Raw genomic sequence first — 19,010 nt, 5'->3', positions numbered from 1 at the left:
TTTTTTGTTTTAAAACTTGTGTTTTCTATAATCATTTCATTTCTAATCTAATCATGCAAACAATTGGAGTATACTTATCAATGGATAGCAACCTGAGAGCTCTACAAATCATGGAAATCTAGATTCAAAAATTTGTAGGTATTTCATTCATAAACGTTTACCATTCATTTATTGATCTACGGCAGTGGTCCCCAACCTTTTTCGAGCCCACGAACGGACCAGCTCGTGTTACCAAAAATCTCTCCGGCACGGACATTAGAGCGTTCTAATGCTATTTTTTTTTAAATTAAGTATTGTAGGAAAAACATAAAAAAATAAACATATGTAGACGTAACAGCTATAAGCAGTGCCACCCCAGGCTAAATTTGGGTCCAAAGCAGAATGTTATTTGGAGGCCCCCGTGTCCCTCTGTTAAAATTTTTACTCACACTTTTATATTTATGTGCACTAGGGAAGTAACAATATGAAAATGTCATATCACCGTTAATGTGACAAAAATGATTACTGTCATTGTTAAATGTGCTGAAAAAGTACCAATACACACGTACATTTTTTGGACCAAATTATTTAAGTATTTTATCTGTTTTAATGTTTTAATATTGGTTTGTACTGTGGCACTTTAAGAGTTATTTAAATAAAAAGCACGGAACAAATAAAATCTATTATTATTCATTATTTCTGGCAGAAGTTGTGTTCAGCGGTCCTTGAATGCACCGTAAAAACGCCTCAGTGTCTTTTCCTCTGAGTATAGAACCACCAGTCTGTTCTCAGAGAGCACAACTTATAGGTTAAATGTGCACAATTCAATATCTTAGTTGCACAGACAGTAATGTGATATCAATATAGATTGGGGCATATCGTTTTTCAATGGGGAAAGACGGTAATGACTCTTGTTTTCATCTTAGCGGTTAATCTGAGGAGCTGGCACCAGTCAGTCTGACTGTGAGTTTATCAAAGTGCAGTTAAAAATCACGTCTTTTTGCTGAAATTGAATTTAAAACAGTGATACAACAGTGGTTATCACGAATAACGTTTATCGTTACATCCCTATATGTTAGACAATTTTTATCGTTTTTTAAATTTTTTTTTTTAACCAAACTTTAATTTAATTTGATAGTTGTTATGTACTAGCTTAATTCATGGGGAATGTTTTAATTAATTATCTAATTAATTATTTTGAAATAATAAAAATAGCAAATTTAACATCATTAGAATATATATGTTTATTTTTTTTCCCAAATTTGCTTCGACCTACTTTCTTTTTAGACAAGGACTAACGTTGTACTATTGTAGCCGGCATGATAAAATGGGGGAAATCTGTCACTGTATTCCAAACAATGATGGAGCTTGCAGTACAATTCATACAAAGCGGCCCGTCATTCAATAATTTACCTTTTACATGCGGTTCTTTGCGTAAAAGGTGTGTGTTCTGCGTTACAGTCCGGGTCTAGAGAGAAGATGACAACATCGTATGATGTGTGGATGGCAGGCGGCGTGTTTTTAGCATCCATTGTCTATCTACTCTTGGATGGAAATATCAACATCTTTGATGCCACACTCATTTGTACTACGTTACCTTATCAGTCCTTCTTTTGCTGTTTTTTTTTATCATGATTGTTTCGACCTGAATTCGCAGCAGGTGTACAGAAACTTGCAGCAAAAGTTGTAATGTTTTGAGCGCATATTTAAAAAAACAAACAAACATTGAATCAATTTGTGTTTTTTTGTATTTGTCATCAAAGTTTTAAGTATTCCTTGTAACCTTAATTTCAAAAAGCACATCATTTTAATCAAACATTGGAAAACAAATACTGTGTTGATGTTTTACTCGTTTTACTGACTTAAAAGTAGAATTTTTTTTAAAGCAGAATAATCGCCCATTTTTGAATTTGGATTATTCGTGATTAATCACAGTTGCCACAGAAGCGTTGCTTAACTTATCTGCGATATTAATCACCTTGGTTTTAGTCCCGTTGGGAATAAACATTTATAAGATACCAAATCACCTTGGTGCAAATTTGCCACTTGAAATGCGTCGCCAGATACGTTTCAGAGATTTTAGGCCTGTGCTGCATATAGATGAACGGAGTTAAAACTGTTAAATCAGATTATTGATGATGATGATGTCATAATTCTTCATGGCTGTTTAGACTGAGGTTTATTTCGTTAACTAGTTTACTTATTTTACTTATTTCCTATGCGCTTCCCTCGTCTGCCACTGTCCCTGATTGGCAATCAGGACACACCTGTTCCTGATTGACAAATAGAGCACACCTGTCCCTGACTGACAACCAGGACACACCTGTTCCTGGTTGCCAATCAGAGTGTTTCTTTATATTTCCTCTGAACAGGATTTACTCTTCCGAAAGATATTTCCCCTCGTTTAGCTGTTGTATCATGTTTTGCTACTATGTCAAGTGGAGACTTTTTTGTGCACTAGTTTTCATTTGCAGTCATTAATTATACTTTCTAACTGAATTCAGCGTGCCATCTCTGCATCTTGGGGACACGCTGCAAGCAATTCCGTCAGTTCCTGACAGATGATGGTTTAAATTGATTAACAATGGTAATTATGACAGACCTAGTCTTTATATATTATTTTCTAAATTTTAAATAATCCACATATAGCGTATTTTCCGGTATATTTTGGTATTTATTCAAGCCGGACGCACCGAATTTTGGATTTTTTTTTTTTTTTTTTACTATATATTAGTCGCAGATATATATCGGTATGAAAGATTTTGTAAATGTCTATTTACCTTAATTATTTCCAAACGGTGCCTGTAAGAAGGCAGTAAAATGGCTGATCAAACAAAACAGAAGTCATCGTCATGGAAGCTAGCTCTCCAATCAGCTAAACAGTCTCAATAACGCCACTGACGTTTTGGTTGATTTACTGAAACGATAAAAAAAGGATGTATTTGTAAGTTAATAATGCTAACACAGACACTTGTAAATAGGGATGGGAATTTTTCCGGTTCGATTCTGCTTAATGGTTCTGTTCTTTATTGGTTCTCTTATCGATTCTTATTTGGAGAAAAAAAATGACAAAAGATGGATTAGCATCAATTTTGTCTAGTTTAGAGCTAACATGACCTAACAAAGCTAACAGTGAGGTCTTAAGAGGCAAATAGCATTGCAAAAAAAAAATAAAACATAGGTGGAAATTATACAAGAATGTAACATTTCGTAAATTTTTTAAAACTTTTAAGAATCTTTATCATCTGCCTCGAAAATATGCCATGCAAATGTTTGTTTAGATTTACAAGGTAAAAACTAATATGACATTGGCTCATAACATGCAACTCAAGATATATTTTAAGCCTTCTTTTGATAGAATGTTATGTTTATTGGTTACAGCTTATAAAAACCTTAAATTTAAAATCTCAGAACAGGTTTCTTTTATTTAAAAACCCTCATAAGCCATGATCTTCAAAATAACACATATAGGCTTGACTTTTACCACTTTGCATGGAATGACTTTATACCACATAGTTTTTTATTTGAAGTTAATTGCTGACATGAATAGACTTTTACACAATATTCTAATGTTATGAGTTCCACCTGTATTGAGCGAAAATGTAGCTGATGGAAAACATGCACCTTTTCTCTGACTACAATTGAACTTTCACCTATACCGAAGGAGCATCTATGTGGCTAATTGTTGCAAGCTTTTGACCACAAACTTAGTCACTGCTCGGTTCCTGGCCGCAATGAAAGCTTGCGACAGACGTGAACTGGAGCCATTACTGCCCGCCTTCAAACCAGTCAGAATAAGTATCCTCGTGCTCATCTAAATGAGAAGGCATTTATTTGAATTTAACAAGTAACAGTGCTAACATTATAGGCGGTATTAGTACCTGTTGTATTTATGTCGGATGACTGCTGCTGCCTGGGATAGGATTGGCGGGGTTCAAAAACGGGACATTGATTTATAGTTATTGAATGCTGTATGTTCAAATCTTTCAGAATATTGCTTGTATGTCCTCCTCTTGATGAAATAGCAACCTTAGAATTATATATATATATATATATATATATATATATATATATATATATATATATATATATATATATATATATATATATATATATATATATATATATATATATATATGTATGTATGTATGTATGTATGTATGTATGTATGTATGTATGTATGTGTATATATATATATATATATATATATATATATATATATATATATATATATATATATATATATATATATATATATATATATATATATATATGTATGTATGTATGTATCAGGAGATTTTCTCCTGATGATTGAGGAAACCCTCATGAAACAGGCCTGTAGAGATGAAATAGTCTTGTGATTTTTCCCACACATACATATTACGCTCTACCACGGTATCGAGCAATATTTATTTTTGGATAATCTAATTAAGACATATATATATATATATATATATATATATATATATAAAAAAGTAGCGCTTTTGCAATCTTTTCTTGTAAAATGTTGGCAAACTTCAATGCACATTGCAAAATGACGTCATCCTCACCCGCAGGAAACGTTCAGGAAACTGTGTGGAAAAAATGGCAAGCGATTCCAAGGAATTGATACACTGGGAACCGGTTCTGAACAAGAACTGTTTTTTGATTCCCATCCCTACTTGTAAAGGTGTTAGCATATTCGCTAATGCTAGTGACGCTAGCTTGATTACATTACAATAGCACGTACAAATATGCATGAAAACACTCCTACAGACATCGCACATGGGGTGGTTTAGTAAGTATGAATTGTTTTAGTTGTGTTGTAAAACTTACAAACGTAAATAAAGATTCCTTTCAAGCAAAAACGCTATGAACGGTTACGCTTCCGGTTCCAATGCACAACACAGGAAGTACATTTTCCACTCGCGGCACCTGCAGTGAGCGAACTCGTTTAAAAGACGGCGCCACAAACAATACCACGACCTTTACAGTGTTTCTATCGGTGTTATACAAAAACAATTTGTTGAATACAAAACATTATGCCTGTTAGCAAAGAAACATCCATAAATTAGCTGCACCGTTTTATAAGTCGCAGGGTTCAAAGCGTTACGGTCCTAAAACGGCGGTAATTTGATATAAGCCTATTTAAAAAAACAAAATGACATTTATTCCGAATGTTTTGGGCCTTGGGCGTGGTTGGTGTTTGGGGACCTTTATCTATAAGACCACTAATGATTACTTATATGGACATTCATTCATTTCACGAATGTATTACCTTCCACATTCTGAAGCAGGCTTTTGTCTTATTTTTTAACCTCATTCCCTATAAGTTTTTTCAAAAACAAAAATCAAACATTGATTCTATTCTTTTTTTTTTTTGTCCAAGAAAACGGGACAGTATTTTTTTTTTTACACTATTTTAGTGGCCCGGTACAAGAGGTTTGGTCATTGGATCCTCCTTTTTTTCTTTTTTAACTGTTGAAGAACTTCATTTGGGGGTCACGGCACATCACCCACAACACGCACAGACAACATGGGGTTCCAGCCAAGGTATGAATACACTGATGCCAGACCAACACAGTTTAGTTTCCGTCATGTCTATGGATATTCTCATTCATCCTGGTCATTGTATTCTCAGGGCATTCCATCGATCGCAACTGGACTGTCCAGTATTCCGGTTGCTAGTTTGAAGAAGCCGGTTCCATTCATTTTCCTGATGCTTTGGGGCATTATCGGGATATAGACTGGCAGTGACAGCAACAGCAGAGTGACTGTGGAGCCACGGCCCCCATGGTTACCACCATTAGGGTTTTTTTTTAGTTTGGTCGAAAGTTTGTATTCTTATGTGGCAAGAGGTACTGTTTAACACTGGGAGTGGTTGACAAGAAAGACACCGCGGTATTGCGAACTTTAAAAAAAATAAAAGACCTCATAAAAAGACAAGGAGGAAGCGAGTGGACATCAAATACATTTAAAGATCACAGGAACGAGAGGTCAAGTGAGCGGTCAAGTCGATATCACAACTTGACAAGGGGGTGAAATTTAAGGGAGTAAAAGAGGCCTGAGAACAAAGAGGTGACGCACACTGTCTGCAGCCCAGGAGAAGTGCGCTGAGGGCAAGGGGGGTTTGATGGGCGCGGGGGTGGAGGGGTCACGTGGTCTGGTCGCTCCCTCAGGCCTTGAGTGCGTGCCACTGGGCCACGGCGTTGCGAGGACGACCCATCATGTCTTTCCAGTGTTTTACCTCCGCGGGGCCGCTCTTCCAGGAGAGATAAATCTGTGAGAGGAAGAGACAATGTTAACTCGTGCACTGTCGCTAAAAGATTGGCTTTTTGAGACGAACCTGGCAAAGTATTTAAAAAAAAAACAGCCAAAGAGAACCACTAGTATCTTTTTGAGACCCGGTGTCCTTTGCAGTGGACATGGTTTAAGTAGATTTATTTTGTAAAGAGTTAGACATTTCAGAATGAAGTGGCAGTGCATGGTGTGACGTCACATGCAACAAAGGTATCAGGTAATAAGGGGTACAGTCGTGGTCAAAAGTTTACATACACTTGTGAAGGACATAATATCATGGCTGTCTTGAGTTATCAATCATTTCTACAACTCTTATTTTTTTTGTGATAATGCGATTGGAGCGCATACTTGTTGGTCACAAAAAAACATTCATGAAGTTTGGTTCTTTTATGAATTTATTATGGGTCTACTGAAAATGGGACATCACATGGACAAAGATAAGACCTTCTGGAGGAAAGTTCTGTGGTCAGATGAAACAAAAATTGAGCTGTTTGGCCACAATACCCAGCAATATGTTTGGAGGAGAAAAGGTGAGGTCTTTCAATCCAATCCAATCCACTTTATTTATATAGCACATTTAAACAACAACATGTTTACAAAGTGCTGCACAACTATATTAAAAACAATATTCAAATATTATCCTTAGCCCCACCAATGACTGAATAAAAACAAAAAATAAATACCTATACAACAAAACAATATACAATAAATATGATTACAAATGATTTTAAAGGGTAAAACCAATTAAAACAGTAAATGGAAATCAAAATTTTAAAAACACAGAGGACAACCGAGGACCCCACAACTCACGTAGTGTTAAAAGCCAAAGAATAAAAGTGGGTCTTAAGACGAGACTTAAAACACTCCACTATTGGAGCAGTTCGAACATGGAGGGGCAGAATGTTCCAGAGCTTAGGGCAGACCACAGAGAAGGCCCTGCCTCCCCTGGTTTTAAGTCTGGTTTTGGGCACCACGAGCTGGAGCTGGCTTTAATCCCAGGAACACCATACCTACCGCCAAGCATGGTGGTGGTAGTATTATGCTCTGGGCCTGTTTTTCTGCCAATGGAACTGGTACTTTACAGAGAGTAAATCGGACAATGAAAAAGAAGGATTACCTCCAAATTCTTCAGGACAACCTAAAATCATCAGCCCGGAGGTTGGGTTTTGGACGCAGGGTGTTCCAACAGGACAATGACCCCAAACACACGTCAAAAGTGGTATAGGAATGGCTAAATCAGGCTAGAATTAAGGTTTTAGAATGGCCTTCCCAAAGTCCTGACTTAAACATGTGGACAATGCTGAAGAAACAAGTCCATGTCAGAAAACCAACGAATTTAGCTGAACTGCACCAATTTTGTCAAGAGGAGTGGTCAAAAATTAAACCAGAAGCTTGCCAGAAGCTTGTAACATGTAACATGTAACCAAATATTAACATTGCTGTATGTATACTTTTGACCCAGCAGATTTGGTCACATTTTCAGTAGACCCATAATAAATTCATAAAAGAACCAAACTTCATGAATGTTTTTTGTGACCAACAAGTATGTGCTCCAATCACTCTATCACAAAAAAAATAAAGGTTGTAGAAAGTATTGGAAACTCAAGACAGCCATGACATTATGTTCTTTACAAGTGTATGTAAACTTTTGACCACGACTGTATATGACACCCTCAGTGTACTCCCTGGATGTATTGACATCATCCGCCATCTGATAGATTGAAAAATTCACTACATTTGACCCACAACTGATTACCGTTAATTATGACTATAAGCCACTACTTTTTTTTACAATTCATGATTTTTAAAATTCATGAATTGATTTAGATTCAGAATTAATAAGACTCACAATTCGGATCTTAATTGATTTTTTTTGTGCACCCTATTAAAAATGTTAAAATGCTAAAAACGCAAAGCTATACACAATTAAAAATATATAACCGAGGTTTCTGAAGTTTATCCGTTATACAGTGCTCAATACCGGGGTAGAGTGGAATATACGTTAGGTCAGGAAAAAAAACACAGAGGCTATTTCGTCCTTACCTGCCTGTTTCACAGGTTTCCCTGCTCTTCAGGGGATTTAAATTAATAATACATGTATATGGTCAATAAAATATGCATTCTTAGTAATGCATTGCACACGTCAAACAGAGGGTGGGGGTGTCAAGTATTTATACCTGATTAATATCAAAATGGGATAGGCTTCAATATCGGTATCGGAAGTAAAAAAGGGACATCCTTAAAAGGTATTAAACGATGATAACGTTTAGATTTTATGTAACTGCAAGTTTTTATAAGTTCCAAATCCCACCCTTGTTCGCCTGTTAGTCACGTATTTTCCCTTTTTGCTTGGGGTATTAACTTTCACAAATAAAAAAACAAAAACATTTGGAATACCATTCTCAGTTATCTGAAGATAGTGCCTTGTGACAAATGTAATGATTATGACCAAGTCCTTGACCTAATCTAGAAAGTGGTAATGCTAAAGCAGGGGTCACCAACGCGGTGCCCGTAAGGACCAGATGAGTCGCCCGCTGGCCTGTTCTAAAAATAGCTCAAATAGCAGCACTTACCAGGGAGCTGCCTCTATTTTTTAAATTTTATTTATTTACTAGCAAGCTGGTCTCGCTTTGCTCGACATTTTTAATTCTAAGAGAGACAAAACTCAAATAGAATTTGAAAATCCAAGAAAATATTTTAAAGACTTGGTCTTCACTTGTTTAAATAAATTCATTAATTTTTTTACTTTGCTTCTTATAACTTTCAGAAAGACAATTTTAGAGAAAAAATACAACCTTAAAAATGATTTTAGGATTTTTAAACACATATACCTTTTTACCTTTTAAATTCCTTCCTCTTCTTTCCTGACAATTTAAATCAATGTTCAAGTAAAAACATTTTTTTATTGTAAAGATAATAATAAATACATTTTAATTTAATTCTTCATTTTAGTTTCTGTTTTTTCGACGAAGAATATTTGTGAAATATTTCTTCAAACTTATTATGATTAAAATTTAAAAAAATTATTCTGGCAAATCTAGCAAATCTGTAGAATCAAATTTAAATCTTATTTCAAAGTCTTTTGAATTTCTTTTAAAATGTTTGTTCTGGAAAATCTAGAAGAAATAATGATTTGTCTTTGTTAGAAATATAGCTTGGTCCAATTTGTTACATATTCTAACAAAGTGCAGATTGGATTTTAACCTATTTAAAACATGTCATCAAAATTCTAAAAATAATCTTAATCAGGAAAAATTACTAATGATGTTCCATAAATTATTTTTTTTATTTTTAAAAAAAGATTCGAATTAGCTAGTTTTTCTCTTCTTTTTTTCGGTTGAATTTTGAATTTTAAAGAGTCGAAATTGAAGATAAACTATGTTTCAAAATTTAATTGTCATTTTTTTTGTGTTTTCTCCTCTTTTAAACCGTTCAATTAAGTGTAAATATAATTAATTATTAATAATAACATAGAGTTAAAGGTAAATTGAGCAAATTGGCTATTTCTGGCAATTTATTTAAGTGTGTATCAAACTGGTAGCCTTTCGCATTAATCAGTACCCAAGAAGTAGCTCTTGGTTTCAAAAAGGTTGGTGACCCCTGTGCTAAAGCAACATGTGACAGTACAGTTCAGTATGTAAGTACAGTAAGTGACATGTATGTGTAAAGGGGAAGGTCAGCATCCACAGCTGAATGTCCTGCATCACCTCAGGGGCTGCTTGGTATGAACCAGCAGGGGTCAGTAGAGACCAGCTGCATGGGGAAGTGATGGCGGCCTGTCATGGAGTCGAAAATACACACAGGAAGGAGAAAAGAAGAGGCAAGGAGATACCTTTCCAATGACATCATTGCGACTGAGCCTGTCCTTGTCCATGACAGTGATAATTATGGTGGTCTCCCTCAGCACGTGGGCAGGCACGTCGAAGGGAAAGGACTCGTTGAAAACAGGGTTTAGACAACGCTTCATTACCACCGTCTTCTTCTTCTCCACACGCTTGTCCTTGTGCATCAACCACACCTTCACGTAGGGGTCTGGGAAGAGGAAAAAAGTGAAGTTAACCTTCCTGGAATGGTAACAAGGGGCATGCTGGGATGCCAGGTTAACCTTTCGCTTGTGTTTGAATCGGCACTAATGCGATTTTTAGCTTTTAGACGCATACGAGCAGGGGAGAACGGGGTTGGTTGTCACACGGGCCATCTCTGAGATTGTGGTATGAAGATTTATAGAATTGGGATCAGAGCTCACCTACAGTCGTGGTCAAAAGTTTACATACCTTACAGACCTTCTGGAGGAAAGTTCTGTGGTCAGATGAAACAAAAATTGAGCTGTTTGGCCACAATACCCAGCAATATGTTTGGAGGAGAAAAGGTGAGGCCTTTAATCCCAGGAACACCATCCTACCGTCAAGCATGGGGGTGGTAGTATTATGCTCGGGGCCTGATTTGCTGCCAATGGAACTGGTGCTTTACAGAGAGTAAATGGGACAATGAAAAAGGAGGATTACCTCCAAATTCTTCAGGACAACCTAAAATCATCAGCCTGGAGGTTGGGTCTTGGGCGCAGTTGGGTGTTCCAACAGGACAATGACCCCAAACACACGTCAAAAGTGGTTAATGACTGGCTAAATCAGGCTAGAATTAAGGTTTTAGAATGGCCTTCCCAAAGTCCTGACTTAAATGTTTGGACAATGCTGAAGAAACAATTCCATGTCAGAAAACCAACAAATTTAGCTGAACTGCACCAATTTTGTCAAGAAGAGTGGTCAAAAAATTCAACCAGAAGCTTGCCAGAAGCTTTTGGATAGCTACCAAAAGCGCCTTATTGCAGTGAAACTTGCCAAGGGACATGTAACCAAATATTAACATTGCTGTATGTATACTTTTGACCCAGCAGATGTGGTCACATTTTCAGTAGACCCATAATAAATTCATAAAAGAACCAAACTTCATGAATGTGTTTTGTGACCCACAAGTATGTGCTCTAATCACTATCACAAAAAAATAACAGTTGTAGAAATGATTGGAAACTGAGGACAGCCATGACATTATGTTCTTTACAAGTGTATGTAAACTTTTGACCACGACTGTACATAGTCTTTTTGGGAGTAAGGTGGCTGAACTTGAGGTGAGAGGACTTTTTGTGTTTTTAATGTCAAAGTGTTGTCTCCTCAGCTTATATTCAGTGGCTTTACAACAAAACTTGTGAAGCACTCTGTGAGTCCAGACCAATATTAAAAAAGCCATGAATCCAGACCAGGGGTGTCAAACTAATTTTAGCTCAGTTGCCACATGGAGGAAAATCTATTCCAACGCGAGCCGGACTAGTAAAATCATGGCATAATTATTTAAAAATAAAGACTACTTCAAAATTGTTTTTTTTGTCTTACTTCAGCCAAAAATAGCACAAGCACATTTTCAAAATGTACACATTACAAAGAATCCTCTTGGCAAATTACTTCCAAGTTAGTTGAAAATTCTGAAGAAAAAAATGGTGCAGTTTGAAAACACCGTGAAGAACACAATGAACTTAACACTTTGTCTCAGTGTATTTACAAAGTCATTAAACTTAAAGCACTTCCTGTTTAGCAATCTCATGTGGGCAGGTTACCATTAAACATGTTTGGAAGAGCAACCGAGTGTTTCCTCAAACTGCCGCATTAGTGACACCTGCAACTGCCACAGCACATTACTTTAGCATCATTCAAATATTACAGTTATGATATAATCAAAACAATTGTCGAAATGGCACCATAATAGCTGAACTAAAGGTAAAACAACTACAAACTTAACCAATGTGAACATGGTAGATTTAAGCATAAAATAATATAGAACGGACAACAATTGTAGAAACACACATTTTTACAATGGAGTTCAGGATGCACATCGTGCCGTCAAAAAATTGCAAGTGCTGCACGGAATTCTAACTACAAAGATGATGGTTATATTGACTTAAGTCTTTGCATCATATGTTTTTTTTTTTTCTTCTGTTGAGTGGATAATTTACAATCAAAGAAAGTATTGTGCGTCACTACAGCATTAGTCTGCCGCCAGCCACAACAGGAACAGCTGATTGCTTGCACCTGCGCTGATCGGAGTAGCGGCAGCCCATCCAAAGGGTGCTTAAAGTCAGCTGACATGTCATCTTTAAACAGTGACGTGGGTTACACTGGAATTGGTATTGCGATATCCAGTGGACACATTTAGAACAGCAGTTTCTTTTATCAAAAAATTGCAGCAAATTTTTATACATAGCAGACTCATTTTGCGAGGATTAAACCTGGGCCATAAGTTTGACACCATTGATCCAGACGGTAATCTGGACTGGAACTTTGTGAGCAATCTAAAGATAATGAAAGAGAAAAAGTTTTGAACCCTCTTGTCAGTCATCCACTCTCTTTGTCTCTGCGGGTGGAGGCAGGGCCGCAAAGCCGCTATTCAAATACTCAAGTTAAGGGTTGTAACTTCAACATAAGGTAACGTGGAAGAAATTATCCGGATCTGCCCCAGAATGTAACCACTCGTTCCTGATCCCATTTTGGACATTTCTTGAAAGTTTCACGAAATTCTTTTTGAGCTATGTATAGATAATGAAAGAAGGCTCGTAACGTAACGTAGTGGAAATGGTCTCGATCAGGCTCAAAAATCAAATTTCCTTAACCCCTTTTTGGAAAATTATGAAAAAGTTTCATGACAGTCCGCCCATAACTTTTTGAGTTATGTTGCTAACTAACTAACTCACTCTAACAATTACATAAAGCTCCTGGTGGTAACGATTACCCTTAAAAAGTGTGAGGGATAAAGCTATAGTTTCGATTCTTACACGCTTGTTAGCCTTGTGGCTAGCAGGAAATTTCATTTAGCGTTGGTTGTCACATACTCATACATTCATACATATCATGTATACACCACAGGTGTCAAACTCAAGGCCCGGGGGCCAATCCTGGCCCGCCACATCATTTCATGTGGCCTGCGAAAGCCTGAAAACAATGTTTGTCAATAACGTGATTTTTCTTACTAAATGTATTCATTCTTTCTGTTTTGACAGAATACAAATTTATTTACCGCATGAAATTGCATATATTTTAAACTTTAATATTATCTCATCATGCAACAAGTGTTATATTATTATATACAGCATTACGAAAAAAAATGCAAAAATTTAAATACTTACAATTCTACTTTGACTTATGATTTTAAGACAAGTTATCCATCAATTTGTACCTAAATACAAATGTTATAATTAAATGCATACACAATTATGTAATAATATTATAAGATCATTATGCATTTATATTAATATAGTTTCACTGTTACAACCCCGAAGGGAATAAGCGGTAGAAAATGGATGGATGGATGGAATCGGCCCACTGAAGGCAGCCGTAACTGCGATGTGGCCCTTGATGAAAACGAGTTTGACACCCCTCAAGTGTACAGTAGGCTGGCCAAAAAATGTGTTACCCGATCATGGTCTGTGTAAGATGTATTCGGTTATGTTTTTGTCAAACTTTCACATTTAAATCTGCCTTCTTGCCTTTTCCTTCAGTAAAAAAACAAAAAACATTGTGACAACCATCCCCGTGACGGGGTTGATTGTCACAATGTGTCAGAGCAGAACGCTCACCCAGATACACACACAGACATGTAAGGTATGCAAAGAGTCCAACTAATTTTTGGGTAACTGAGTGGTTACTGGTGGTAAACCTCCTTAATGAGTGACTAAATATGTGACATTTGCGACAAGGCAGAACTTTTGAACGACTCTTTCACATTTAATCCTATTTGTTATTTGTATATTTTTAGGGCTGCAACAATTATCCGTTAGAAAACAAGATGACTTGATTAATCTAACACACTAATGGAAAGATTATTCAATTACTCAAATATTCGATAGCTGCAGCCCTTTGTTTTTTCTGTACTCGTGATCCACAAAGTTTTTTAGGTGACTGAAAATTCAAAATAGTGATCTAATCATCAATGTATAAACAGTACAACCCCTGGCAAACATGATGGATTTACCAGACTTGGAGGATGTACATTCAATTGTATTCATTTTGTTTAAAAAAACAGACAACAGACATGACACAAAACTATAGTCATTTGGCTTTAAGAAACACAAAAATAAAATGAGAAAATACATTGTGGTAGTCAGTAAATTGTATTTATGGATCAAGCAGATTAAAAAAAAATTGGAATCACACAATTCTGAGAAAAAATGTATGCTTTTCTGTCGTTTCTGTTTACGGGTTAATGATGGCTATTGTTTAGCTTTTCTGTATTGAAATCCAACTTCTTTTAGGCAGTTTCTTAGAGTTCAATCACAGACGGTGACTCCAGTTTCCACCCATTTGTTCTTCATTTGTTTTGCTGTACATTTTCTGTTTTCAAGGCATATTTAAGTTTTCTATCTTTACACTTTGATGTTTTCCTTGGTCTACCAGTATCCTTGCCATTTACAACCTTCCCGTGTAGTTTGTACTGGTCTACATTTTAGATACAGCTGACTCTGAACAACATATTTTACAACATTTGCATGATAATTTACCTTCTTGAAGAAGTATAATAATCCTCTCCTTTGTTTCAATTGATATCTCTCGTGTTGATTCATGTCAATCCACTTGTTGCAACAGCTCTCCTTTTTAACTGCAAACTAATGAACAGATTTAATCTGATGCAGGTGTTAGGTTTGCAAATGAAAATACACAAGGTGATTCCATTATATTCTCGTGTTAAATGACAATAGTCATGTCTGTTATCTGCTTTTTTCTACAAAATTAAAGACCTCAATGAACGTCCTCCAAGTCTGGTAAGTCCAACATTTTTTCCACGGATTATAGGATGGGATAATGTTTACAATGAAAACAAGTTTAGATTTTGAAATATTCAGATCCAAATCTTATTTTATAACTACTACCAGGGATTGTGTCCTCGATAAAAACCCATCCATCCATCCTTTTTCTACCGCTTGTCCCTCTCGGGGTTGCAGGGGGTGCTGAAGCCTATCCCAGAACAATAAAAAATAAATAAACCAAGGAGCCAGTCTTTGGAACGGCTCATTGAAAGAAACAGTTCCTCAAGATCTGGCTCCCTTCAAAGAGCGATACATTTGTGACTATCAGAGTAAACATCTTTAGTGGGCAGCATGCAAAATGTCCATAATTATCCGGGACTATAATAAAAACAAAGGAGCAGTGGATCAGCTGACTGCCGCCTACACTTGCCAAGCGAAGGACCAGGAGATGGTCAATGGTTGTGTTCTGTAACACGCTACAGATTTATGCAGAAAATACATTTTTAGGGGTTGAATTTAAACGAACAATAATGTTTCTTGAGTTAGGAAGTTCCTCTCGATGCCCTCGTACCCTTCGCTCAAGGTCAGGTCTGCATTAGCAATAAGAAGCGTGTGTATATATATATATATATATATATATATATATATATATATATATATATATATATATATATATATATATATATATATATATATATATATATATATACATACACACTACCGTTTAACAGTTTGGGGTCACATTGAAATGTCCTTATTTTTGAAGGAAAAGCACTGTACTTTTCAATGAAGATAATTTTAATCTAGTCTTAACTTTAAAGAAATACACTCTATACATTGCTAATGTGGTAAATGACTATTCTAGCTGCAAATATCTGGTTTTTGGTGCAATATCTACATAGGTGTATAGAGGCCCATTTCCAGCAACTATCACTCCAGTGTTCTAATGGTACAATGTGTTTGCTCATTGGCTCAGAAGGCTAATTGATGATTAGAAAACCCTTGTGCAATCATGTTCCCACATCTGAAAACAGTTTAGCTCGTTACAGAAGCTACAAAACTGACCTTCCTTTGAGCAGATTGAGTTTCTGGAGCATCACATTTGTGGGGTCAATTAAACGCTCAAAATGGCCAGAAACAGAGAACTTTCATCTGAAACGCGACAGTCTATTCTTGTTCTTAGAAATGAAGGCTATTTCACAAAATTGTTTGTGTGACCCCAAACTTTTGAATGGTAGTGTATATATATATGTATATATATATATATATATATATATATATATATATATATATATATATATATATATATATATATATAGTACAGGCCAAAAGTTTGGACACAACTTTACATTCAATACGTTTTATTTTTTTTCATGACTATCTACATTTTAGTTTCTTCAAATTAGCCACGCTTTGCTCTGATTAAATTTTTGCACACTCTAGGCATTCTCTCAATGAGCTTCAAAAGGTAGTCACCTTGAAATGGTTTTCACTTCACAGGTGTGCTTGAAGCTCATCGAGAGAATGCCAAGAGTGTGCAAAGCAGTAATCAGAGCAAAGGGTGGCTATTTTGAAGAAACTAGAATATAAAACATGTTATTTCACCTTTTTTTGTTAAGTACATAACTCCACATGTGTTCATTAAACATTGCTTTGATGAGTGTGGTTTTTGACCCTTTAAGATAACAAATAGTAACATGAGCTAAAACAGGAAGGTTAAAAAACAAAAACAAATGACAATGTATTTGGTATGCACAAATCTTGTTGACGTGTTAGAAGTAATTTAAGGGGCGTGTGTACCAGAAGTGCCTCCGATGTCCATGGCTTTGAGGTTGCGGGCTTTGACGATGCTCACAGTGATAGTGTTGGCGGTGGGGTTGTAGCACAGAGAAACCAACAGATCCCCTCGGCTCCCCTGGAGAAATCACACGTAACACACTTGTTTATTTCATAAGGCTCTTTCCCGTCGTTCTTTTTCTCCTGTTTTCCGGCCCGTGTTTAAGTCACTAACCTATCAACAGTTTTCAACACTCAGTATTCCCTTCTATCCCCTCCCACCGTACACACGACCACATCTCCCCCCGGCAGGACTGTTACAGCAGCCAGCAATGACATCATCCATTACAGTACATTTTGTCCCCTCCTCCCACTCTATCCCTTCTGCCACCTCTTTTCTTCCCTTTACTCACGCTGCCATCACTGCATGGTTTCAGCTCCTTCCAGAAAGTCTGCATATTGGCCAGATCTAATTTGTTGAGTGGAATGGAGACCTCTCCAATGGGGTCGTTCCTGCTGAAGCGGTCATAATCGAGCACCTGCAGGTACAGAGTTCTCTGGACCACCTTCTCAAAGGGGAAACCTGGCATGGAAATAAAAATACACAGATGCAAGCACGATAAAAAACAAGACAGGGCCCCTCTAATGTTGACAACACTGACGCTTATTTTATAGATCTGGATCTAAAAATGGTAAAATCCCCCCCAAAATAGACACCAATTTTGTCACCTACAGAAGACTGGAGGCAATTTCATATTGCATAGTATGTGTTTTGGTAGCAAATTCATCTTGAATCACGTTATTTCGGCCAGATGCATTGTTGCACGTTGTAGCAATACAACTAAAGACGGGGTCAGACTGCATATATTTCCAAATGATGGGAATACGAGGAAGGTTTGGACCTCAACGGGCCAAGGGAAAGAAATGTAATTTTAATGTTAACCATATCAGTTTTGAAGAAATCATTGACCAGGGAGACAAACAGTAAGTGATCAGAATAATAGCTTTACATGGCTTTATCAACACGGTCTATACAAGGAAATGGACTCCAGTTTTGTAGATGACATCAGACCAAGAGGGGGAGGCATATTGAGTCTGCCGACGGAAATGGGGCATTCCCAAGTATAGTTTCTTTATCTACTAAATACTCAAAAACTAATTAGTATAATGGGAAATGACTTCCTGAAAAAAATACATCAAGCGCACTTCTTAGTGAAATGATGGTCATCTGGACAGTATGGGTCCTTTAAGTGCATTAAACGGTATCACCAAAAGAATGTGCTAAAGGGATGTGTTTGTTCCTATGATAATGATAATTGGATTTCTCAAAGTGCCTATTATTCATTCCTGCAACAGTCTGGTGTCAATCGGGGGTTAGCTACACAGCCATAATTGCCCTGGGGAAGACTAACAGAAACACGGCTGCCAAGTTGCACCACCGGGAACTGCGACCGACACCAAACATTCATTCAAGTTTACAGTAGACACCAGTGTGGGTGGCACTGGAGGCAAAGTGGGGGAAGTGTCTTGCGCAAGGACAATCAATATGCATGAAAAATTTAAGACAAAAACAAATGAGTACTGAATGTTTTGAAGCTGCTGTTAGTCAAACCTTCAAACAGAAAGGTCTCATTCCAGTGGGGGTTCAGATTCTTCCTCTTGACTTTGGTCTCCAGTTTGTGCTTCTTGTCAGGCAGCAGGTAGAGTTTGACAAACGGATCCGAAGTGCCGGAGAAGTCCTTTGCGGGCAAATCTTGGCCCTTAAGAATTTTGACAGTGAGGGTGGAGTCCTGGAAGCTGTAGCCCACGCTGAATTGAATGCGACCCAACTTCTCACACACCGGACCCTCGTGTTCGTCTTCTTCTGAGCCTGGAGACAACTGTGGGAAACAAAGTTTGATTTTATCAATGCATCCAGCATCTGGGACTGATCTGGGACTTATACCGTGAGACTTTGGGAAAGAAATGGGGGTCAGGGATGTTGCCAGGGATTTGACTTTGAGCCTTGGCAAAAAAATGTGACTAATGTTCTACCGCTTTTTATGGCATTGATTCCCAACCACTGTGCCGTGACATATTAGTGTGCTGTGGGAAATGATCTAATTGGAGACTCTTAACTGATCGTAGGTGTGAATGTGAGTGTGAACAGTTGCTTGTCAATGATTTCAACTGGACTCCAGTTCACTTG

General features: G+C 36.9%; 1 protein-coding gene across 4 annotated transcripts in view; it reads right to left on the bottom strand.

Annotated features, from left to right (window-relative positions):
- Positions 1–5,916: 5,916 nt before the first annotated feature.
- Positions 5,917–19,010, bottom strand: part of LOC133638605 (synaptotagmin-7-like) — a 452,289-nt gene continuing 439,195 nt past the window's right edge. For all 4 annotated transcript variants that reach the window (XM_062031397.1, XM_062031416.1, XM_062031405.1 and 1 more), the window contains 5 exons: positions 18,435–18,702; positions 17,236–17,405; positions 16,847–16,961; positions 10,091–10,290; positions 5,917–6,238 (listed from right to left, as the gene is read on the bottom strand). In XM_062031397.1, coding sequence (XP_061887381.1) covers positions 6,134–6,238; positions 10,091–10,290; positions 16,847–16,961; positions 17,236–17,405; positions 18,435–18,702 — 858 coding nt within the window. In that variant the 3' untranslated portion in view covers positions 5,917–6,133. The remainder of the gene's footprint in view (positions 6,239–10,090; positions 10,291–16,846; positions 16,962–17,235; positions 17,406–18,434; positions 18,703–19,010) is intronic.

Source organism: Entelurus aequoreus, linkage group LG02 (genome assembly GCF_033978785.1).
Source record: "Entelurus aequoreus isolate RoL-2023_Sb linkage group LG02, RoL_Eaeq_v1.1, whole genome shotgun sequence".
In the NCBI taxonomy this organism is placed as follows: Eukaryota; Metazoa; Chordata; class Actinopteri; order Syngnathiformes; family Syngnathidae; genus Entelurus; species Entelurus aequoreus.
Note: the sequence above shows the minus strand (reverse complement) of the source record. Positions and strands in the feature narration are given on the sequence as shown.